The sequence below is a fragment of the Microcebus murinus genome, chromosome 3, assembly GCF_040939455.1.
Source record: "Microcebus murinus isolate Inina chromosome 3, M.murinus_Inina_mat1.0, whole genome shotgun sequence".
NCBI classification, from domain to species: Eukaryota; Metazoa; Chordata; class Mammalia; order Primates; family Cheirogaleidae; genus Microcebus; species Microcebus murinus.
In genome coordinates this window covers 20,284,520-20,310,828 of record NC_134106.1, presented here as the reverse complement: position 1 = coordinate 20,310,828, position 26,309 = coordinate 20,284,520, and the positions used below count along the sequence as shown (strand labels likewise).

General features: G+C 38.8%; 1 protein-coding gene across 13 annotated transcripts in view; it reads left to right on the top strand.

Annotated features, from left to right (window-relative positions):
* DTNB (dystrobrevin beta) overlaps positions 1-26,309 on the top strand; it is a 247,434-nt gene that overhangs the window by 168,938 nt on the left and 52,187 nt on the right. For 9 of the 13 annotated variants that reach the window (XM_076000601.1, XM_076000603.1, XM_012788139.3 and 6 more), the window contains 3 exons: positions 1,895-1,972; positions 16,782-16,871; positions 20,551-20,638. In XM_076000601.1, the coding sequence (XP_075856716.1) occupies positions 1,895-1,972; positions 16,782-16,871; positions 20,551-20,638 (256 nt within the window). The remainder of the gene's footprint in view (positions 1-1,894; positions 1,973-16,781; positions 16,872-20,550; positions 20,639-26,309) is intronic. The other 4 variants (XM_076000609.1, XM_076000606.1, XM_076000608.1 and 1 more) reach the window with 1 other exon arrangement.

Below are 26,309 nucleotides of genomic sequence, written 5' to 3'. Positions count from 1 at the left end.
AAAAAATGTTATAAATCATGAAATTTTATTACATGGATCCATGTTTAAGGAATTAAAAAAAATTACTGTCAATTTTTCCTCTGAGAATGTCAGAAAGGAAATTGAATGCAGTGGTATCTTTAATATTGAAATATACTAGGTAACTGTACTAGATCTGAAATCAACATGAAAATGTCCTTATCTTATTTTGAAAATGGGTTGCTAATAATAATATTTAATAATACATTAAAGAAGCAAAGGCCATTCTGTTTCCTGGACCAGAAAGCTGTTATGATAGATTTGGTTCTTTCTTAGGAATTGTCTCCTTGTTCCAGTTGGACAATTAATTTAAAAGAACCAGAGGTAAAAATATAAATTTAGAACTAAAAATAAGCTAATCTCTGTATTCATTTCCATCATTAGTCAACCTGAAACAATTGATTAATTGATTATAACTGAGCAAAGCCACTAGCATTAATAGGCTGGAAAGTTTGGGGACATAATTGGATATCTGTCTGAAAGACAGGTAATCAGATAACTTGGAATTGAATTCTAGCCTAGAAAGGCACGTGTCAATTCTGAATGTCTTACTTAGGGACTTGTCACACAAAGGGAGAAATGTAGAACAATAAGCGTAACTATGGCTTAAAAATCAAGAGACCTAAATCTGTTGCCAGCAAGTTACTTTCCATCTTGGATCATCTCGATCAGATGGAAAATCATTAAAAAAAGAAATCCTAACCAGAAATGAAATTGGTTATATTTTGAGAAATGCATTATTAGGCAATTTCGTGTTGTGGGAACACCATAGAATGTACTTACCAAACCTGGATGGCATGGCCTACTACACATTTAGGCTATATGGTGTAGCCCATTGCTCCTGGGCTATATACCTGTGCAGCATGTGACTGTACAGAATTAGAGGCAATCATAACAAAATGGTATTTGTGTATCTAACCATATCTAAAAGTAGAAAAGGTATAGTAAAAATGTAGTATTATAATCTATTATATGCAGTCCATCATTGACCTAAATGTCATTATGCAATGCATGACTGTACTTCTTCCAGTTTAAAAGAGGAAGTGAGAGATTTCCCAGGAGGAATATTTAGCAATGGTCATGTGGCTTCCAATGAAAGACAGAAACTTGTCTGGTGTAGAGGGAGAGGGGTTGAAGAATAGCTGGAAGGCAAGATAATAGGCTCCTTTTGATAGTTTGGATTCTTTTATTCAGGGGACTTTAAGAAGGAGAAATAGACCCTGAGTCCAGAAAATCAGCAGCTAAAGACAAGTTACCAAAAGTGCTTACCTTCAAATTTAAATCTGGGTTAGGTTTATAAAAGACAGCATTCTAATTAGGGTATAGGTATAAAATTTGGATTCATTGTTAAGATTTGAATAAAGGATTGATAAAACTTTGTTTCAGAGTCTTATTTTTGAATTTGGTATTTAACAGTTTAATTATTTTAGTAAAAAATTTGCAAAGTAAATCTGAGGGAAGGCTATGAGCTCTAACCAAATCTTAGGAAAAGCATGCTTCCTGATGTTATGACCTTTGTAATATACAACAAATGCCAAACACCTAGTAATCCTGTACCTAAAATGTAGAGAAATTAGCTGTCTCAGAATTCAGATTCTTATATACTAAAACTACAAAGCAAAAGTCACCAAGGTTACGTCCTATAGTAGTGAGTTTATAGTTGCTTCTCCTGGTACCCTACAGCGCTTTGTGAGAGAGAACCCCTTCTTGTTGAATTTACTTAGGCTTGAAGTATCGATTTCTAACCCTGCTCCCCAAGGTTCACATTGTGCTTATCAGGAATGATAGTTGGTTCCTTTGCCCTTATCGCTTTTTCACTTGTTTCCCTTAGTCGTGTTGGTAATTATTAATATAAGGTAAATGTCTTTTCTTTCAGTCCTCCTCGTCCTCTGACTAATATGAATGACACCATGGTTAGCCACATGTCCTCTGGAGTGCCCACTCCCACCAAGAGGTATGTATGTCTGGTGCCTCAGAGTTGGGTCTAGGCCTCTGCTACTGATTTGCAACCCGCCCTGTTCAGAAATGAGGCCTGCAAAGCATCAGTCCACAGGACAAAAAGAACTAGCTTGCTTTTCTTCCCTTGACTGTCTTTTAATGTTATTTTATACTTTTTAATCTTCCTTTTTTTCTCCCACTGACTCATAAATATAGCAATTGAAGTTTGGCTTTGAGTAGTCTCTCGGGTGGAAACTGCTTTTGTGACAAGCAGTGAACATAGTGTCAGAGAAGATTAGGCATGTTTGAGATCTTTTTTTTTTTTTTTTTTACCTTAAACGATATTTTGATAATCATGAGTTTCAACAGTTTTTCATTTGAGTTCTTTGAGTGTCAAAGATCATTTCTGCTTTCTGATTAGACTATGTAAGTTGAATTAATCCCTTATAAAATATTCTCCTAAATCATTCTATATATGAGTCATAAACATTTAAGTTGAAAGGCCTTTTGAGTCCAACTCTCTAAGTATAGGGAGTTTGCTTTAGGGTCCTTCAAGGAATGAGAACTGTGTACTTCTTTCTCTCTTTATTTAATTTACTTTTCTCCAAAATTCTCTTAGGCAAGACTTAAAAAGAATAATACAAAAAGGCTTACTTTCTATTTGATTTAAGCTGTTCCATGACCAGAGCAATGCAGAAACTTCCTCAAGGGCACAACTATTAAAGAATTCTTTCTAACAGTCATCACTCAAAAAGAAGAAAACCACAAAAGACATTCCAACCCACCCCCCAAGTCCTTCCTGGGGGGGAAACACTTTGCTTTGTGCCATATGTCCTGATTGCTTTGGATTCATTCAGCTATAGAAATATCGTCTGCTTAATGATATTTTGACTTAGTGTATAGTACATAAAACCAACAATGTTTATTCCGATTGGCTAAAACTCCTAGAACAACATTTCTCAAACTTGACCATGGGAAGATTCACCTGGGTCACTTGTTAAGAACACAATTACTTGGGACAGTATCAGAGCCAGTGAATCGGAGTCTCCAAGGATAGGATCTTGAGAAGCCACATTTTAAACAACTATTTCAAGTGATTCTTATCATGGAGCAAGTTTGTGAAATAGCCTGAGAAGGAAGCTAAGGAGTAAACTGAAGGGCTACCCTGGAAGAGAGGGTTTAGGTAGGACTTAATAAATCAGAGTGACCTGATGGTACAGCATTATCCAGATGGAGACTCGGGAGCTGACCAGGTAAGAGCCCTTCTCTACAGCCTCATCAGGACACTTCTAGCAGGGAAACAGCCAGCTGCTGCTTTGGGCACAGTTGAGTGGTACAGTGCATTAGAGCATAGACTTTTTCCCCCCTTCTCCTGGTATCCAGTACTTAAAGATAGAACTGGTAGATAGCTGCTGGCGGCTATTAGAGGGAGTACGACTTTCTGGACAATGTCTTATTGCTTAAGAAAACTAAAAGAAGAGATTCAGGAGCATTAATAATCACAGCCACCTCTGGAGAAGACTAACCCTTAGGCTTACTGTATTAAGCTCCAGGATTAATTATAAGTGGCCAGCTGCTATTGTCAGTCACAAAATGGATATCTGCCAGTTTTGAAACCTGCTTCAGATAATCTAGCATAGCCTAGATTAAGATTTTATTTTAAATTCAGCATTTCAGCTAGCACCTCTTTCCGGATGGAATTAGTCAATCCTAGAGGTGGTTATCATAGGCTATCTAAGGACTGACCAGGTTGAGCTCTGTGATAGATCAAGAAGAACATTGACTTAAGTAAGGGCTACATGGGAGCAAGATGCCCCTACTCTACCAATGTAGTCTTTAGGATAATAGATTTCATTTCTATTAAGAATGAGATTGTGATATGCCATGTGGATGTTAATTATATAATTCATAGACTTGGCTTTTCATGGCCCCAGTAACCAAATAGTTTTAAGTTTCCAGATAGCATTCTATTTATGTCCTCAGGGACACATCAGTTTTTCTTCCCTCCTCTGAATGTGGTCAGACCTGTGTCTCCAGAGTCTGCTGCTTGTGAGCCAGGAGCCTCACCCCACTGAAGCAGGGATCCTCCAAGGGGAAGAGCCTCTTGCCAGAAATAAGAAACTTCCTTTAGAACTCATCATGAGACATAAATCACTGAATCATATAAGAACATGCACAGTAACAAAAGTGCAGGAAAAATTAAAGAGATCCAGTTTCTACCTTTTCAATAGGCAATGTGTATAAAAACAGTATAACCTCAGTAGTCAAAAGTAATACTGTATTAGTCCAAATGAAAGACGATCTCAATGTAAGGGTTCCTTTTTACCTAAGACCTTATAAATGGCAAAGATGCTGGCTATCAAGTGAGATCCTTCTGCGGTTCTACTCTAGGGATTTGCCCTCCATGATACTTTTTTATTTATTTATTTATTTTTTTGAGACAGAGTCTTTCTCTGTTACCCCAGCTAAAGTACAGTGACATCATCATAGCTCACTGCAACCTCAAACTCCTAGGCTCAAGTGATCCTCCTGCCTCAGCCTCCTGAATAGCTGGGACTACAGGTGTGTGCCACCATGCCTGGCTAATTTTTTCTGTTTTTAGTAGAGACAGGGTCTCAGTCTTGGCTGGTATTGAACTGCTGACCTCAAGTGGTCCTCATGACTCAGCCTGCCTGAGTGCTAGGATTACAGGCAGGTGTGAGCCACCACACTGGCTCATAATATTTTTTAATATCCCCATATTGATATTCTATAACTGAAAAGAAATTTTTTTCTTTGCCTTAGTTTCTTGAAATTTGATTTCTTTTAAGACCATCAGAATAGTACATTTAAAAACAAACGAGAAAACTTACAAAGCTTTAAAACACTGGCTTAAAATCCTCCTCCCCTGTCTAACTTTCTTGTAGGCCTGCATCTGTCCCTCTTTTCCCCCAATGTTCAGAATGTGAGTATGCTAGTATGTACTGTACTGTTGTGTTATTCTAAGTTGCTTTCTATTCAGATCAATATGGAAAATGATGCTAATGCTTCTGTATTTTTATTTTTTAAATGTCTTCTAAAGCCTTAGCTTTCAGTATTTATGGATACATAACCCTTTACATTCTGTGGGAATTTCATTATAACTATGGCAGTAACAAAACCTTCAATATGAAACTTTGCTTTATGCATTTGGTTAGTATATTAGTTACAACTCTTTTAATTTCAAGTATTAAAATCTAACTTTAAAAGACACAAACCCATAAAGCAAAAGCAAAAACAAAAAGGGAAAGGCAGGAGTGTATAAGATCACAAAAGTGCTTGGAATGCCCCAGGCTGCCCTCCCTCTCTGAGCTGCTTCTCTGAGGGTGCTGTCTTCACTCCCTCCCACTGCAGAATAGCTACTTCCAGTGCTGCTGATGGCTTCAGACACATCCACAGCCTTTCCACTCCAGGGGCTGTGCTTTGCCTCCTTTGCATTAGACAAATCCAAGGAAGGATTCTTGTCTTCTTGACTTGTGTTATTGCTCATCCTCATGTATGTGCTGGGCCATGCCCATGAGACCTGTGATGTCAGAGCACAGGGAGGAACCTCCCCAAGAAGGGCATACTGTCAAGAATAGGAGAGAAGCCCTGCATGCTGGTGTGTGCCTGTAGTCCCAGCTACTCCAGAGGCTAAAGCGGGAGAATCACTTGAGGCCAGCCTGAGCAACATAGCAAGACCCTGTCTTTAAGAAAGAAAATAATAAAAAGAAAGAGATCCTGGGAAAGAAGAATAACAGGTCCTTGTTTTGCTACCCAGCTTATAGATGTGTGCAAAAGTGTGTACACATGCACACACACACACCTTCTCCTACACGGTTTCACTTCCAGAATTTTCCTCCTTCATAAAAGGCAGCTCTCCATGTAAAGCTGCACATGTGCCCATCCCTTCCCAAGAGTCTTATCCATTTGCTGTGGAAACTGGGATCATCTGGATTAAGTCTAGGTATGTCCTCTTGTGATTCATTAACCCATTATAAACCATGGACCAAATGATACATTTAAGCACTCAAACACCCAGTATATAAAGGCAACGATTTGCAAATAGGATAATTGCAATTTTTAAAAGCTGGGAAAGGGAAAGTAACAGGTAACAGGACATATTAAGCCACATTTGCCTGTTTTCTCCTGAAATACCACTAAAGTGACAGTGAAGAGATTAAAAACAACAACAAAAAAAAAGACAAAGAGATGGAAGAGGAGACAATAGCAACAAAATTTTGGAAGCAGCAAAGCAAATGGATGAGTGGTAACTGACTTAACCAACGGAGAAAACTAAAACCTAGGCTGACAGTGAGAGAAGCCCAGAAGAAAACCAACCCCAGGAATTAGAAGACTTTGGAAATGGGGATTCAGAATGATTGGCTGACAGTCCCTGGAGAAGGTATAGGTACTCAGAAGACACATTATAGGCTGATTTTTGTGTAGTTCCTGAAAAAAAAAACTGTGTATGTATAGTTATTAATATATCACACCTGCATTTGCATAGATTCGTTTTAAGAGAACTTTTTTTTTCCTCTACCACCTCAGTTTTATTTCTTTCAAGGGTTTTTGTTACATTTTTGATGATGGTGTTATCATACCATCTTTGAGCGGGTAACTGGGAAATATTAGAGCCACCAATTGTGAATAGTCCTAATTGCTAGGAATCTTAAGTAAGGGCAAGGTTTTAGCAGTTAGAGCTCTTTTACTTTAATTTGTACTTTACAAGAAAGAAAAGTGGTTTTTAAAGGCCAGAAGATGACATGGTATAAAATTGTTTCTGAACTATAAAAACATGACCAAGTTAAGAAATGAGTTAGCTAGATCTTCTGGATAACTTGCTGTAGCTTCTCCATCAGCACTTGCTACTTCATCTTGCATTTTTATGTATGGAGACAGCTTCTTTTCTTAAACCTCATGAATCAACCTCTTTTCTTCTGCAGCTTCTTTTCTTTTCTTCTGCAGCTTCCTCATCTCTGTCAGCCTTCATATAATTGAAGAGAGTTAGGGCCTTGCTCTATATCAGGCTTTGGCTTAAGGGAATGTTATGGCTGGTTTGATCTTCTATCAGACCACTGAAACTTTCTCCATATCAGCCATAAGGCTGTTTTGCTTTCTTATCATCCTTGTTTTCGCTGGAGTAGCACCTTTAATTTCCTTCAACAACTTTTCCTTTGCATTCACAACTTGGCTAATTATTTGGCCGAAGTGGCCTATAGCTTTTGGCCTATGTCAGCTTTAGACTTGCCTTCCTCGCTAAGCTTAATCATTTCCAGCTCTTGATTTAAAGTGAGGACTGTGTGACTCTTCCTTTCACTTGAACACTTGGAGGCCATAGTAGGGTTATTTATTTATTTATTTTTATTTTTTTGAGACAATTTCACTTTGTTGCCCGGGCTAGCGTGCCATGGCATCAGTCTAACTCACAGCAACCTCAAACTCCTGGGCTCAAGCAATCCTTCTGCCTCAGCTTCCTGAGTAGCTGGAACTAGAGGCATGCACCACCATGCCCGGCTAATTTTTTCTATATATTTTTAGTTGGCCAATTAATTTCTATTTTTAGTAGAGACAGGGTCTCGCTCTTGCTCAGGCTAGTTTCGAACTCCTGACCTTGAGCGATCCACCGCCTTGGCCTCCCAGAGTGCTAGGATTATAGGCGTAAACCACTGCGCCTGGCCTATAGTAGGATTATTAACTGGCCTAATTTCAATATTATTGTCTCTCAGGAAATAGGGAGGCCCAAGGAGATAAAAAGAGAAAGTGGGTGGATAGTCAGAACATACACATTCTTTGATTAAGTTTGCTGTCTTATATAGGCTTAGATATTCATGGTTCCCCAAAACAATTACTAGTAACATCAAAGATCACTGATCACAGAGCACCGTAACATGTAACAATAATGAAAAGTTTGAAATACTGTGAGAATTGCCAAATGTGACACAGAAACATGAAGTAAGCATATGGTGTTGGAAAATTTGTGCCTATATTATAGATTTGCTCCACTCAGGGTTGCCATAAACCTTCAATTTGTTAAAGAAAAAAAAAATGTCTGTGAAGTGCGATAAAGTGAAGTACAATAAAACAAGGTATACCTGTATTAAAAGGGCTTTTTGCCTGGGTGCCCATGTAAAGAATTTATCTTGTTATCTACAGAATATAGTAGAATGACAAAAATCACAATCTGCTCATTTTTTAGACTGAGAACAACAGAGATGTTGGAGATCTTGAGAAAGGAGGTAAAATGAAATTGTTCAAGCCGGAAACTATCCACATATGGACTCAGTGCACTGATACTCGTCATCCCTGTGGAATGAGAAAAATCAAGTTTGTTTGCAAAGCAAGAAGTAATGAGGGTTTCAAGAAACAACTAGCATGTACTAATAATTATTTATAAGAATCTCAAGTCAACACAAAATTTTTTTTCTCCAATTTTTTTTTAAAGATCGAAAAGCAGAGTGAGTGAAAATTAACACATAATCTTAGGGAACTGCAGTGTCCTCGGTGCTGGCAGATTTCCAAAACCTATCTGATAGCCTGGGCAGACTGCCAGTTTTTAGCTGCTTCTAGATTGGGATTAGATTCTGTTTCCATTTAAGCACTTAAGGTAAACCTTTCACCAATTCTAACTCAGATTAGTACAAAGAAAGTTTGAATATTTCCAAGTCCATACTTAAAAATCTTAGTTTGAAAAATTGAAGCTGACAGAAGCATGGTAACCAATAAGTTATTTCTTCCTCTCATTGGATGGAGGTCCTGAACGTGACCAAGAGTCACATCCATTATGCACTGTCAGTGGAACAGAGTGGAAAGAACAGTTTTGGGGAGAAAAACAGTGAGTTCAATGTTGTCTTGTTCAGATTGAGATAGCTGGGATACGAGGAGTGAAGATCGGCTTTGTAGGTTTTGGATGTGAGAGGCTGAGGAAGACGGTGGATAATTTTCCAGATTTCTTAGTGGCTTGAATTAAAGTACTTTTGGTCAAAACACAGGAGAATGATTTGGGCAGGAAGATAGCAAGGTTATATTGAGTTAGGGGTGCCTGTGGGACACCAGGGAACCAGACCATAGCAAGAGTTTTTGTAATCCAGATTCTTTCAGCTACCTCAGATTCATATCAGCAAAGGGCGTGCAAATACTTACTTAGTCCCAACAAATGACCAATAGAACATACAGTCGTGCACACGCACACACGCTTACTTTTTCTACCCCCCCACAGCATATTCTTCCTCTCGTGCTGTGTGCATGCCTGTCTCTTTCTGATACACACATGAACAGACACATACATACTCTTTTGTACACACTTTTACATGTGCTCTGGAGGCTTTTAACCTACATGCCTATTGACCTCATTTCCTCTTCAGAAGCTGACTCAGCGTAGTTGCTGCTCACAGTGATGGTGGTTCGTAGCAATGGTGAAATCCCCATGGTGATCCAGCCTGGACCTACTATGTGTTTTTTTTTTGTTGTTTTTTTTTTACTCCTTTTAATTTAATTTTTTACTTCTACAGGTTTTTTTATACTCCTTTTAATATCAAACTATTAAAATATTTCAGCTTACTTCAGCTAATAAAGCAAATATTTAAAGCAAATCAGTGCTGTGGACAGCTTTTAACTTTTTCATGGATTTTATTGAGAAACCTCCAATCTCCTCTGTACTTCATCCCCAGTACAGTCTTTTCTTTGCATCCAGAGGAATTCTTTCTGAAATGCAAATCTGATTATGTTATCCTGATTAAAACTTTCCAGTGGCTCTTTTCTACAGCACTTTCTAATAGCATGGAAATGTTTTGTGCTAACCGGTACAAAGCCACTAGCCACATGTGGCCACTGAACACTTGAAATGTGACTAATGTGACAGAGAAAATGAATGTTTTCTTTAATTGGAATTTAAGTAGCCATGTGTAACTGGTGGCAGCATAATTCTACAGGATGAAGTCCCCATTCTTCAGCTTAGCTCACAAGGCCATTTTTGAGCTAGCCCTTGCCAGCCCCACTTCATCCCACTCTGTCTGCTCAGCACCCATGCTTAGAAGCCCCCCAAGCAGGGGGCTATGGTGCCACTTCTGCCTGTGGTGCCTCCCTGTCCTTTCCACCAGTCTTCCTCTCTTTGTCATCTGATTCTTCCTTCTTGGCTTATCCTCGACTCCTCCAGGAAGCCTTCCCTAGCACCCTACAATAATACTAAGTGTTCTTCCTTTGTGAGCTGGAGTGTCTTGTACACACCATTGTATTATGGTTACCTGTTTGTTTGATGCCTTTCCTAGATGATAAGCTCCTTGATGGTGAGGCTTCCCCAGGCTTTATCCAGAAACTAACTAATTCCTTCTCTCCAGATCTTCCTGCTGCTGCCCTTTAATCAGTGCTTCCTCTGCTAGGAAAGGGATTTTCTGTTCCAGTTATTAATATTTCAAATAAATAACATCTTATAACATTGGCTGCTTATTCCATTCAGAACACAGAAATAAAGAAGAAAGCTATTATTTTTCTATTATATATGTGTTATATATGCATGTAATATTGCATTGAATTTCACATGACTGTCTTATAGGAAACCAAACTGATTACTAGACTTTTATGTACTAGACTTGATGGATAGGGGGCCCTTACCTGACTGAGCTTATTCACTCAAGAGAAAACATACATGATACATGGAGGGGAGAGATGGCAGAAGAAAGCAGAAGAACTACATAAATTTTCATTATGATTTCTATTTGGCAAAGATTTTTGATGCATTTAGTATTGGGAAAGAGGTCATTTGGCAAATTTAGGTAACTTCATCACCTCACCCACCATCTCATCAAGATGAGATTCCTCTGGGTCTATTCATGCAGGAAAGGTGAATGGTGGTGAACAGCTCTTACAGAGCCCCATGTCACTCCATCTACTTAATCCTGTCCTTACTCTCTACAGAGAGGCTGTAGAGAACCTGGCACATCAGTGGGCTTATGTGTGTTTCTCACAGGCTCTCATTGGACAGCATCATTTTTTCTCATTAGCTTGTAATACAGTAAGGACACAGACTGCGCTCTTTCCCAGGAACAGAGTTGATTGCATCAGGCTGTAGCCTATAGGGCAGAGAGCTGTCACAAGGATGTCTCCCCCCACTCCTTTCCCTCTGTGTAGGTTATAGTCCTTTGAGGAGGGATAATCCAGACAGATCTCTACACTAATGCCTTGACATTGTGGCTTTTTTAGCGACAGAAGAGAAAAGGAACTTATTTGCTCTGAGAATTATTTATGGTGTCCTGCAGGATCACATGTTAGGGAAGAGTGACATTTCTTGCCCTGTGGATTTGAGAGTCTGAGGCATTTAGAAACCAGTTCATATGTTTTACTACACATTAATGAATGTGTGTCTACATATTATATTGATATAACAGGACATAATGTGGCACGCTGTGATCCAAAGCCATTGTCTTCTATAAGAACTCTACTTTAAAATGCCACTTTCAGGCCGGGTGCGGTGGCTCATGCCTGTAATCCTAGCACTCTGGGAGGCCGAGGCGGGCGGATTGCTCCAGGTCAGGAGTTCGAAACCAGCCTGAGCAAGAGCGAGACCCCGTCTCTACTATAAATAGAAATTAATTGGCCAACTAATATATATAGAAAAAATTAGCCGGGCATGGTGGCACATGACTGTAGTCCCAGCTACTTGGGAGGCTGAGGCAGCAGGATTGCTTGAGCCCAGGAGTTTGAGGTTGCTGTGAGCTAGGGTGACACCACAGCACTCAGTCTAGCATGGGCAACAAAGCAAGACTCTGTCTCAAAAAAAAAAAAAAAAAAGCCACTTTCAGTGCTAATTTCTATCCTATATTCACTCACAGGGTTTTCTTGCTAAAGTCACCAATTATTCTGGGTGTTTAGATTTTAACTAGAATTTGTCTGCACATCTTCTTGCTCCCTTGGTGGGTCTCACCACAAATTTCTCCCACTGTGACAGGACTACTGACATCTCTCCAAACATCAGGACTTTCCAGAGTCAGCGAATTGTCTTATAATTTACTGTTGGACTCAGCTGGCTTTGCACATTTATTGTAGTGAACACTGAAATGCTCTCTAGCTTCTCACATAGCATTTCTGTTAGATTTTCTGTGTGATATTTTCCTTCAGGTGTCTTGGTTTATTTGAAGTTTTGGAGACCAGTCTATGTGAAAGGTGACAGTGGTCTTTTCTCCTCCTAGCCTTACATTTTAGCAGATGAAAAAGGAAAACAAATAAATTGAAGTTTATATTGAAACAGACTGGACTGAAAGGGATTGCAAGTGACTGAAGTAACCCTAAATTCCAGTGTGGAGCTAATGTTTGGTCCCTTCGTTCCTGCGTTTCCTGATTTTTGTCTTGGGCCTTCTTCCCTATACTTGCTTTCATTTTAGTGATCCCACATCTGATCTCCTACCCAAATCAGTCTGTACTACAAATTACTAGAAAAATGGTCTGATATAAGAAACAACTTTTTAAAAGAAGTTAGACAATAAGCAGTGTAGGATTGACCCTTGGGGAAAGGGAAGCAAATGAGGAGAGCCCTTTGATTGTTCAGGCTTCTTTCCTGGAGGCATTTGCCCAGCTATGGTATAGAATACAGGCAGAGCAAGGCAGTCTTGCTAAGATAAGATCACAGAAATTGGTGTTCGGGGAAGCTGGAATTTCCCAGGGTTAATACCAGAGAGGAGGAAGCTATGCAGAGGATGAGATCCATAAATCTGCATAGAGGTCCCCTTGAGTCCTTTGCTGAAAACTGAGCTGTATTTGCATAGAACAAGACTTGACAAGACCAGGTAAAGAACAACTTCCTGGGAAATAACAACTCGTGGGGAACTGAACACAGAACAACTACCTGAGTTTACACAGATGTTTGAGTTCTAACCAATCAGAGTAAAAAGACATCATTGAATACTTGGGACATTCAGTAAAGGTCACACCTTAGGAACAGGGCCAAAATAGCCCTAGATAAAGGTTACTCTAAATGTGTACTTATGAAGCTTAAACACAAGCCTTAAAAGGATCAAGCTGGTCTGCAAGTAAATTAACTGACTACCAGATTCTTTAAAGGAAGACAACAAAATCCAGATATTCAACAACATAAATTCACCATTTCTATCATCCAATAAAAAGTTAGAAGACATAGGAAAAAGCAGGAATGCAGGACCTGAAACCAGGAGAAAAATAAGTCAGTAGAACCAGGGCCAGAAATGACAGACATGATACAATTAGCAGACATGGGCTTTAGAATAGCCATGACAAATATCAAGAATGTAAAGGCAGGCTGGGCATGGTGGCTCACTGAGGCCTGTAATCTTAGCACTCTGGGAGGCCGAGGCAGGCAGATCATTTGAGCTCAGGAGTTCCGAGAACAGCCTGAGCAAGAGTGAGACGCTGTCTCTACTTAAAAAAAAACAGAAATTAGCTGGACAACTAAAAAATATATGTATATATAAATAAAAGTAGCTGGGCATGATAGCGCATGCCTGTAGTCCCAGCTACTCGGGAGGCCGAGACAATAGGATTGCTTGAGCCCAGGAGTTTGAGGTTACTGTGAGCTAGGCTGACGCCACAGCACTCTAGCCCAGGCAACAGAGTGAGACTCTGTCTCAAAAAAATAAAAAAAAAAATTTAAAAAAAGAATGTAAAGGCAGATATGAACATAATGAGGAGAGAAATAGAAGAAATAAAAAAGAACCAAACGTAAATAGGAATTTTCTGCATACATGTTCTACTTCAGTAAAACTTTTAAAATAAAAATGAAGCTCCTAGAGTTGAAAGGGATAATACATGAAGTGAAAAGTCAATGGATGGATTTAACAGATTAGAAATTGCAGAAGAAAAGTTCACTGAACTTAATGATGTAGCAATAGAAACTATCCAAAATGAAGCACAAAGAGAAAAATGGCTGAAAAATGAAGAGCCTTGTTGACCTGTATTTCAGTGTCAAGCAGTCTAACAGCGAAAAAAAAAAACATTTAAGGAAAAATGTTTTCCAAATTTTCAAATAGCTTTTTACGACTTTGACAAAAACTGTAAAAAACGTACAGATATAAGAAGCTCTTTGTGTAAGCAGTATAAACACAGAGGAAACCATACCAAGGCATGTCAGAATCAAATTGCTGAAAACCAGTGATAAAGAGGACATACTAAAAGCAGCTAGAGAAAAAAAGACATGTTACACATAAGGAAGCAAAGATAAGAATTATCAATGACTTCTCATTAACAACAATGCAAGCCATGTTCTCACTTAAAAGTGGAAGCTAAATCGTGTACACATGGCTGCAGTGTGTGGAATGATGGACAGTAGAGACTTGGCAGGTGCAGGGATCAGAGGAGTTGGATGATGAGAAGTTATATAAGGGGTACAATGTATGCTATTCAGGTGATGGATACCCTAAAAGCCCTCATTTCACCACTAAGCAATCTATGCATGTAACAAAATTATACTTGTACCCCATTAATATATACCCCAAAAAATGCAAACTAGAAGAAAATGGAATAATACCTTGAGAGCATTGAAAAAACTTGTTTTTCTTCAATCTAAAATGTACATTTCCTAGCCCAGGAACAGTGACAGTCTAGGAACGCTGAGTACCTTAGTGCCCTAATTGTGGTCCCTAAATATTCTTTCCCAGTAAAGGGACCTAGGGATCCTTAGAAGAATGGTTGATTCCAAGTCTTGGGCAGGATACAAGACAAAAGTGGGGCATCTTATTGTGCCAGAAAGGAAGAAAGTTAATAAGGTCTAATAAATGTATCAAAAGAACACAGGAGGCTACCAACAGGGGCTCCCACTGGCCAATGGTAGGATAATTTGAGCATCCAAAAGATGATTGGAATGGATTGAAGCACATCAGATATATGAAAATCCATGAATTCATAGAAAATTCTTTGATAATCATTGGATGTTACTAGTGCATTAACTCATTGTTCTGAATGTTTTTAAATAATGGGAAATATCAACCATTTGTTTTACCTTTCCTCAGAGTAGTATTTCAAGATAAACAAATAGAGAAAGTTAATAAGTGCATAAAATTGGAAAAGTCAGTATTTTGTTACCTCTAATGAAATAATGAATTTAGGCAAGAATCATTAGTAAATGGTAAACCTATTAGGTGAAAAATTGATGGAGGACTTTATAATGGATAGATGTTGACCAGTAACATCTGAATCTACAGGTCAGTATTTACATTCCATTCCATTATGTGCTTCCTTTTTGATTTATAAGTATACTATATTCCCTGTAACAGATTCTTATCACTTATTAAAAACAAAATACAGAATAATCTCTTAACTTAAAATGTTTCAGTTTAGGATTTTTTGACTTAATAGCAGTGTAAAAGCAATACACATGTGATAGAAGCTATACTTCAAGTACCCATACCACCATTCTGTTTTTCACTTTATCAGCATAGTATTCAAAAAATTGCATGAGCTATTCAACACCTTATTATAAAATTAGATGATTTTGCCCAACTGTAGGCTAATGTAAGTGTTTTGAGCACATTTAAGGTAGGCTAGGCTAAGCTATAATGTTTGGTAGCATATTAAATGTATTTTCAACTTACAATATTTTCAATTTAAGATGAGTTTATCAGGATGTAACTCCATCGTGAGTTGAGCATCTACAAAAGCAAAAACTGTAGTCAAGCATCTAGATCTAAGCACAGAGGACAGAGAAACAAGTTAAATGACACCACAGGAAACAAGTCCAGTCCAGAATGTTGGGTAGTATGCAAGATAACCTAGTTTCTTTACAAATAAATGACATAAAAGAAACAGGGAAAAGAGAGAATAGGTTAAAAACAGAAACATACCAATCAAATACAAACATAAAAGAACATATTAACCAAATGCAAAATGGGAACCTTATTTAGATCTTGATTTTAACTATCAAAGGACATTTTTTAAGACTTGAGGACATTTTCAGATGGGCTGGGATATTAAAACATTTTTGTCATTTTTTTTGGTATGATAATGGCATTGAGATTATGTGAAATGTTTTCACTATCTGAGAGAGGTACAGGATCCAGTACTCACAGGTGAAATCACTGCGTGGGATCTGCTTTAGCTACCCTTCTCTGCACAGAAAGTTAGGGAAAGGAAGAATAAATTAAACAAAATTGACAAAATGTTGATATTCATTCAATTTTCATGATAGATACATGAGGGGTAGTCATTAGACTACTCTATTTGTGCAGATTTTAACATTTTTATAGTAAAAAGTTAAAAAAGACCATGTACTTAAGGACCTTCTATATATCTATAAGAGAAAGCCTAACTCAGAATGAATAGTGTTGTACAATTCTAATGAGTTTGGTTCAAGTACCAATTATGTGGGAGAAAATAGTCTGATGCTAAAGACTATTTTATTTCCTTATAGAAATAAAAATATTTAACTGGTAACATACTGAAAATTCTTAATATAGATAAAAGTCTTTATAGCTCATATTAGAGGGTTGTAATATATTTAATAGATTCACTGTGCCTCAGTTGTCCTGCTAGAAGGCATTCCCTTAAAAGTACATCCATCACAGAGCCCAGACCTGGACAAAAGTGGTAAGTGAAGCTCCTGGTGACTCCTCAGGAAGTCCTTCTCAAGGACTGTGATGTCAGTTGGCTGAAGCCATTCCTAAAGAACTGCTTTTGTTCGAAGGATTTGCAAGACAGATACCTGATGGTCTAATATCCTATTCCATTATGCATTTTGGTTTTTTATTGTTTTCTTTATCATGATTTATTATTTTTTAAATTTTTCTTTGACATTTGCTCATTTTAATCCATGTTCATTTCTTCCTCTGTGTTTGTGTCACCCTTGCTGTCTTTGCCTCCATTGTTCCTAGGTTACAGTATAGCCAGGATATACCCAGTCACTTGGTCGATGAGCATGCGCTGATAGCCTCCTATGTGGCCCGTCTGCAGCACTGTGCACGGTCAGTGGTGGTGCAGCAGCAGCAGGCGGGTAGCCTGGGGTTGTTCAGAGGGAGGGAGAGCTATGTTGCCTGGGGTTGCCAGCTGGAAAAATCTCTGCATGTGGGGTTTTTCTTGAGCAGCTACCAGCTATGTTTGGCAGAGTTAAAATAATCACAAAAGCATTAGCTTCTACAAGAGAGGGAGCCTTGCCAAGCCCAGGCACTTACCTAAACATAGAGTCAGAAATTCTTCCTTAAACTGGGGTTCACTTCCTTAAGCTTACTCTTAAAGAGTATATCAACCTCTGAGAGAAATCTGCAGTTCCAAAGATGTAACATTCACAGAGACATCTGTGCATACACAGAGGTATGATGCAGCCTCTTCCTGTTCATTCTTACCTAAATAATGAAATCTTTCTATTTACATTCAAAGGTTGATCAACCCACATATAGCTCACTTTTTCTAATCTGGGGGCTTTGATACCATCACCCAACAGAAATCTATCATTGTTGATCATTTAAACCAGTGATTCCCAGCAGTGGTATTGAATCATTATCACCTGAGGGGTCTTTTTCTCAAACTATATATACCTCCTCCTATTATAATAATTATATATATTATAATAGCTCTACATATCCCTTACCCTGAAAACTATGGTAGTGACTCACTGTTAATATGGGAATGTGACTTAGTCTTCAGTGGGTTGGGATGGAAAAACGTTTGATAACTGTTAACTATAGTGAAGTTAATCCTTTTTTAAAAAAAGTTAATACCAAACAAAGTGCTGTTCCATTTAGGCAGACCCTAAGCCTCTTGCCCATTCCATGCCCACACCCACCACCATTCTTCAAGGAGGATGACAGGTAAAGTTTAAACAGCTAAAGCCATCCCTCCCCCTAACAGCAAAGAGGAGTCACAATGCCAAGCAACTTGTAAAACCCTGCTTTGAGATTCTTATTCTTGGAGAGAAAAACATAATTTATAATCTACACACATCACAGAGCCTGGATCCTTAAATTTTTATCTTAGTTTTGTCCATAGCATGCCTTGGTTCCTGGGGGAAGTCATTTGACCTCACTCCTATTCCCCATGATAACAGAAGAATAAATTAATAATCAGTGAAGAAATATACATATGAAAAGGACTGTTTTTAATATTATGCATTGTGCCACCTCCCATAGGTTTTCCAATGTGACTAAATAACATCATTATTCTGGGGCATTTAACCTATCCCTAAAGCCTTAGAGAAATTGTAGGTTCTCTAACATCCCAAGTTTGTTTAATAGGCTTACCTTATAGGAGGGAAGGGAGGGGCTGATAATTGTGCAATGTAGCAAGAGTGTCTCCTTATCCAACAGATGATTTTTGTACACTCTGTCCCAGCCTCTTGGTCTCTAGGAATAGAGTTGTTTCACCCCAGGAAGGACAAATTATGTTTGCTCTTACTGATTAAAAGTTTCCATGATAAAAATAGCAGTAGAATATTTGACATTACTTGGTAATTTAGCCTAATAAGATTTAAGGTAGGTTTAGCCCACGTCCTCAAGTCTTAGGCTCCTGGAGAACAAATGGGTGGCCAGTAGGAGAATATGATGAGTGGCCCTGGGAGAATATGATGAATGGGTAAGTACTGCATCTCTTCTTGATTTGTAGACTAAGGAACTGAGCCTCACACTTCCTCGAAGTCAGAAATTTCCTGGGTAACTATTCTGAAAATGTATGTCAACTCAGAAGAATAAGGAGCTTTTCTAATTGCCCCCAAATAATTTTCATTGACCTTAAAACCTCTCATCAACACACAGTTCTAGTTTCTGGCTAGAAAGCATAGCCGATTAAAGCAGCTATGTCATCCACACTCATGTATAGACATAGGATTAACCTTCCTAAGGAGATAGAATGTGATATAGAAAAAGGAGCTGTTTTGTACAGAGGAACCTCTATATCCCTTAACAAATAAGAGAGGCTAGCCACTTTAGGCCCTACTTTGTAGGCTACCAGTCCCTCTATAATATTATCCACTTGTATTGTTAAACATTCATTTTTGTTGTTTTTTTATTTAAAAGATAAAGATAGGTCTCTTATTTCAGACAGACACCTTTAAGGCACAAATATTATAGTTCATCTCTGACCTTGGTTGGGGCCTTGACCCATCAGTATTAAAGCCAAGTGATAGTAGCATGTTCTTATTACAAGATCATCTTTTGAGAGGATGATTATACATGCTGGAGACTGACATTTGCACACCTGAAGTTATAGTGTTGACAAATGTCATAGAAGACTTAAAGCACATTTTAAAAAGTTCATCCTTGAACTTTGACTAAGTAAAGCTTGAAGAATTAGCCACAGAGGTAAAAACAGAGGGGAAAAATAATCTAGAAACAATACAGCCAATTCTGTACATGAAAATGTCAGACAGCTCTGTATTGATTTAGCCTCACCCTTCCCAGATTCCCCTCAGTAATTACAACAAGGTTTGATGAGTATTGAACTCATGTCTTTACATTTTTAAATATTACTTGTCATTCTACTAAATTCTGATCAAGAGATTTTGGAAACTCCAAGGATATAGGGCTGAAGTAGAGGCAAGCCACAGCAGCCACCTCTGATCAGTTAGTCATCATCAGCATCATGATCATCATGATTACCTTAAAGCATCTGCCAGTCTTAAACAAAGAGAATCATATAGCCATAGTCCCTATTAATGTAGGACTGCCTTGATATAGATAAATAGCACTTGACATAACATACTAAATTAGTGAGTTATTTCAGAATCCGTGAAAGGTTCCATATTAACATCCAGTGTACATAGAGCAAGCCTGCTACTCAAGAACTCTAGTTTCATCTAGGTGCCACATTATCTGATGTCCCATCTGAAGGGGTCTTTAAATTTTTAGAGTGCTGGTACTCTTGTTAAAGAGTAATGGATTAAACCAGGGGTCCTCAAACTTTTTAAACAGGGAGCCAGTTCACTGTCCCTCAGACCGTTGGAGAGTGCACACTATGGGCCTGGGATGAGTCGGCTGCTAAGCAGGACAGGCAGTGGTGGCAAAAACACCCAGTGGGCCGGATAAATGTCCTAGGCAGGTGGCATGTGGCCCGCAGGCCATAGTTTGAGGACACCTGGATTAAACTAATTCACTCTAAGATGGGGCTATAGTTGTAGAATGAGCATAGTAAAAAATGAGAAAGAATCATGAAGAGGGAATCTTTGATACCATGGAATCTTCTCCAACTGTACAATGTGTTTGGCCTGCCCTGGCCAGGGTTAAGTATACTTTTTCTCAGCCCTCTGTTTTTCATGATGCTTTAGTTTTCTCTTGGTCTTTTTGAATTAAAGATCTAAGTCTAAAAAGTCTAGGTCTAGGTCTAAAATGTTTTCAAAACATTTGGTTAGAAATCCCTGTCCCAGACTTTGTGGGTGCCCTGTCTTTGCTTAGCCCTTCCATTAAAAAAGAAGTGTCCCCTTTGATGGTGGGGCAGCAGTGGTGATGTGCTGCTGAAGGTGAATGACATGTATGGCCTCATCATTTCTCTAACTCCCCTTTTATCGCAGAAGACCATTAGTACCTATGACCCCAGCCTCCATTTCTTTTGTTATCATTCTTTTTTACAAGCTTTTCTTTATCCATTCTTTCTAAGAATGGAGCATGAATAGGGGATGTTTAATGGATACCTGTTGAATTTTTTTTTCCTTGGCAGTGTTCTAGATAGTCCTAGCCGACTGGATGAGGAACACCGGCTTATAGCTCGCTATGCTGCCCGGCTGGCTGCAGAAGCAGGAAACATGGTAAGTAAAGAGAGGATCCTAGCAGAGAAGCAGAAATTAGCATTACATTAATATACAAATGGTAGGGGGATAGTAAACATGAAATTTAGGAGAGTGGGTACTTCAGGGACAAGAGGAAGAGGGGAGTATGTTTAGGAAGGAGATTGAAGGGGCCTTTAATTTGTGTTCTCTTTGTTTAAAAAATGAATTAAGAAAAATCAGAGTTGGAATTTAGTTCTTTAAAAAGATCAATAAAATAGCCGGGCGCGGTGGCTCACGCCTGTAATCCTAGCTCTCTGGGAGGCTGAGGCAGGCGGATTGCTGGAGGTCAGGAGTTCGAAACCAGCCTGAGCAAGAGCGAGACCCTGTCTCTATTATAAATACAAAGAAATTAATTGGCCAACTAATATATATAGAACAACTTAGCCGGGCATGGTGGCGCATGCCTGTAGTCCCAGCTACTTGGGTAGGCTGAGGCAGGAGGATCGCTTGAGCCCAGGAGTTTGAGGTTGCTGTGAGCTAGGCTGACGCCATGGCACTCACTCTAGCCTGGGCAACAAAGCGAGACTCTGTCTCAAAAAAAAAAAAAAAAAAAAGATCAATAAAATTAATAAACTCCTAGCAATACTGATCGAGTAAAAAAGAAGAAAATACAAATTACCAATATCAGAAATGAAAGAAGTGATATCACTATAGATCCTACAGGTGTTAAAAGGATGAGAAGGAATATTATGAACAACTTTTTCCCAATAAATTTGACAATGTTGATAACTTCAATTTAGACAAATTCCTTGAAAGACACAAATTAATAAAACTGACACAAGAAGAAATAAAAAATCAAATAGTTCTATATCTGTTTAAGAAATTGAATTCAGGCTGGGTACAGTGGCTTACTTACGCCTATAATCCTAGCACTCTGGGAGGCCGAGGCAGGAGGATTGCTTGAGATCACAATTTTGAGACCAGTCTGAGCAAGAGCGAGACACCATGTCTTCTAAATATAGAAAAAATTAGCCTGGCGTGGTGGCACGTACCTATAGTCCCAGCTACTGGGGAGGCTGAGGCAGGAGGATCGATTAAGCCCAGGAGTTCGAAGTTACAGTGAGCTGTGATGACACCACTGCACTCTAACCTGGGCAACAGAGTGAGTCTCTGTCTCAACAACAAAAAAATAAAGTACTATACCAAAAGGAACTAACTAAAAGGAGAAATAAAGACCCTTTCTAACAAGAACTGAGAAAGGTCACAGTAAGATTTATACTAAAAAAATAATACTAATAGGTGATGTTTATTGACTGTTTAGTCTTTGCCAGTCATTATTCTAAGTGTTTTGCATAGATTAGCTAACTTATTATTCAAAACAATCTTGTGAGTAAATTAAGCCTCAGAGAGACAACAACACTACTCAGGGTTACATAGTTTGTGAGTGGTCAAGCTGGGACTCAAATAGTATTCTGTCTCCTAACTTCTGAGATTTAATTACTGAAGGTTGTAGTTCAGGGGGAAAGGAATTAAACCTAAAAACAAAGAGTGAGATGGAAGGAGGAATGATCTGAAGCCAAAACAAGGGACTGTGCCAGCATTAACCACATAAAGAAAATGATGAAGTGTGTGACCAGTTGGGTATTTCAGCATATGTAAAGGCCCTGAGGTTGGAGGTCACGTGACCTGAAGATGGCACTGGGGCCAGAGCACAGTAGAGCACAACGCAGGAATAAAGAGAGGCCTGCCAGCTTGTGCAGGGCCATGTTTTACAAACCCAGAATATCAACTTTAGAAATGTGTATTAATTTATGATTACTTCTTCACAGGGAAATAGAGTTATAAAGGCTGCAAATGGGGATTCTCACTTTGTTTCTCTCCCCAAAACAGTAATTTATCTCCTTGGGTTTGTTTAAATTTCAAAATCCTTTTCTTGAGAATCTAATGTCAGTTCACATATCTGATTCTAACATTACAACTCTAAAGGTTAGTGAAGTGGAACAGACTAGAAAAAAAAGTCTGAGAAAAAGAAAGAAAAGTACTATTTGATTAAACTTTACACATGTTCTCAGTCACAACTGTTCAAGTTATTTTAGAAATTAAAATGTATAAATTTTGTTGAGACAGGCCATGCTGTGATTGAATTTTTAAACATTTAAGTATATTTAATGCTTTATATGGTCTTATTGACTTTATATAGTACTTTTTCAATATTCTAAATGAAAGCGTCAAAGTCATTTGACCCTGAAAAGGCGATTCTAGTACCCCTGTACTGCAAAGAAGATAAGTCTCTTTATACCTGATAGTTTCTGATGCCAGTTCTCTTATTCTTATGAAAATGATCATTGATAGAATGGTCTTGAGCATGAATACTGATATGGTCCTTTCATCTTCAGTTTATTTTGCAAAATGTAGTTATCTTTTAAATATTGGATCTCAAAGGATTCTTCTTAAGATTCATGTTAAACAGAAGAGTACTAATCCCCTAATCTCACACTGATACAAGTGCTTTGCATAAAGTGGGTGTAGTGCTCACAAGAATTTATTTATAGCCTTCCAGATAAACTTGATTTTTTTCAAAAACCTTCTTCCACACCATCACATCACTTGAGCAGCCAGCAGTGCACCCTGTAGAGTGCCACAGCTTCTCCCTAGATGAGAGTATGGCCACGGAAACCTCTTCAGGCTGAACTTTGAAGAAAGACATTTTAGGTTGCTTACATGAACCAGGAGGGCTAATTTGTTTTCCTGAAGTGCCGAAGTTCCTTTAAAGAAAAACCCAAAATGTGTGGTGGAAAATCACTGTAGTAACAGCAATTCTTAAAGCTTCATCACAAACATCACCAGCATTAAATGTGATCAGATATTTGGTTTACCTTTAAGGTTGTTTTTTTTTTTTTTTTTAAGAAAACATTTATGGCTCACGCCTGTAATCCTAGCACTCTGGGAGGCTGAGGCGGGCGGATTGCTCCAGGTCAGGAGTTCAAAACCAGCCTGAGCAAGACCCCGTCTCTACTAAAAATAGAAAGAAATTAATTGGACAACTAAAAATATATATACAAAAAATTAGCCGGGCATGGTGGCACATGCCTGTAGTCCCAGCTACTTGGGAGGCTGAGACAGGAGGATCGCCTGAGCCCAGGAGTTTGAGGTTGCTGTGAGCTAGGCTGACGCCATGGCACTCACTCTAGCCTGGGCAACAAAGTGAGACTCTGTCTCAAAAAAAAAAAAAAAAAAAAAAAAAAAAGAAAACATTTAAAACTCATTATGGAAAACTTGGGAAAAAGGTGGAAGAAAGGAGAAATCATCACCCATTGTCACATTACCCCACACTTGCACGTTTCTGAGAAGCCTTCTTTCAGAAAGTGGGCTCCCAGCCTTCATAGCCCTGTCATCTTCTGGATCATTTTCCAGCTTATACTTCTGGCATTTACCATGCCAGAAGAATCCTCATAGCTTCCTGGGATTAAAGATTAACAGTATCCTGTGGTGTTTTGCACACAGTCAGTGACTCCAGCTCCCTCAGAATAGTCATTGTTAAATCTGGCCACATATTACCATCATGTATGAAGCATTTAAAAAAACATATAGATCCTTGGCTTTGCCTAAGACCTACTGAATCAGAATCTCTGGGGTCAGGGCCCATCGCTGTTTATTGTAAAAAAAGAAAAAAGAAAAGAAAAGCCCCGGACTTATGATTTACAGTTAGCTTGTGAACCATAGCCTTAGCCAACATTATTGCATTTTTGAAAAAGAGAGTAATAATCCATAGCCCTCCAGTTAGCCCAAGTGAATTGGATGATGGACTGCCCCTGAGATAGGAAGAAAGCCTAGTTGATACCAGGCACATCTCTTTGGGACGTGTCCTGCTGATTTCATACAGATGGGAGCCTCCAATCTCTTTTTGGGAGGCTCCCCAAATGCATGCATACTGCTGGCTTACAGTTTGCTGACTGTGTCAGCTTTCCTTGGTTTGATATCATTTTCCCAATTTGCCTCAAAGGGCCCTTGTTTCTTATCCTGTATTTTTCAGATGTGTCTCCATCTCATTAAAGATGATGGAGCTCTGAGAGCACGCTCACGTAAAGGGGGAGTTAGAGGCATGTTATCCTTCCTAGGATTAAAGGGACTTCAACACCGTATTCTCACATAATAGTAGATGGATCTCACTCTTGGGAGTCTTTATTCTCAAATACTAAAGCTTTAACTTTTTTTTTTTTGAGACAGAGTGTCGCTTTGTTGCCCAGGCTAGAGTGAGTGCTGTGGCGTCAGCCTAGCTCATAGCAACCTCAATCTCCTGGGCTCAAGCAATCCTGCTGCCTCAGCCTCCTGAGTAGCTGGGACTACAGGCATGTGCCACCATGCCCAGCTAACTTTTTCTATTTATATTAGTTGGCCAATTAATTACTTTCTATTTATAGTAGAGACGGGGTCTCGCTCTTGCTCAGGCTGGTTTCAAACTCCTGACCTCAAGCAATCCGCCCGCCTCGGCCTCCCAGAATGCTAGGATTACATGCATGAGCCACCGTGCCCGGCCAAGCTTTAACTTTTAAAATAAGGCCCTCTGATCCCTGATATTTTTTGCCCCTCATCGCTCTGGCCTTAATTATCTATCCACTCAACCTAACAGTTGCATGCATTGTTAGGTACTTGATTATTATTTAACTTAAAGGTGATCTCTCATCTTTTGTCTCCTAAACTCATCCAGCGTATACTTCTATGGCATTTAAAAAGTCTCTTCCCCCCAGAGGTTACCCTGCCTGATTGCTTTGACCTAATAATAAAATGAGAAGTAATAGTTACCATTTTGAGAGCCATTTGTGTTTATAACCTGTGCTGGATATTTTAGAAACATTATATCTGGTTCTCACAGCAACTCTGGAAGATAGGTAGGATTCCTAATATGACTTTACAAATGAGGAAACTGAGGCACAGAAAGGTGAAATTACCTTGCCCCAGGTCCCCCAGCTAGACTTGATATTATATAATACAGGGCATGTGACTTTATGAGTGTAGTTTCCTTAAATACTCCTCTGAGGTCACTTTCCATATTTACAGTCAGATATACACAACTGGTATTTGACTTAAACATAGCCAATGTTTTTGTTATTTGGTTTTCAGTAAATTGGTCTGCCTTAGATGTGTAGGGGATGTTAGTGCCCCAGTTTGTCTGTTTTGACGAAGAACTCTTGTTGCTTAGAGCACTGCTTCCAGCCTTGGCTGCACATTGAAATCACCTAAAAAGTTTTAAAAACTGATGTCTGAGCCTACTTGTAGAGATCAATTTAATTGATCTTGGATAATAGAGCCTGGGCACTGAGATTTTTAAAACTCTTGAGCAAATTGTAATGTGTGGCCAGGTTGATAACCACTGCCTGAGAGCAATGTTTCTGAACTGGGGATAAGCCACAATCCCCTTAGCTATGAGCCCTTAGTTTTAGAGAGCACAAGGCATTCATTTCAGTTTCTTTGTTATCCCTCAAGTTCCTCTCTATAGTCTGCCCCTGGCTGAAGCACTTGTACTTTTACTCTTTTGTGCCACGTTTTGCCCTTCAGAAGACCCCTCATGAGCTTACCTTGGACTAAAACACTAAATGTTGTTGAGACTTTAGTTGAACTTACCAAATAAAAGCTAAATCTCTGAGCTTATTTTAAAAGTTTAAAGATCTAAACCCTGAAATTTCCTTGATTCCTGAAACCTGGTTGGTCT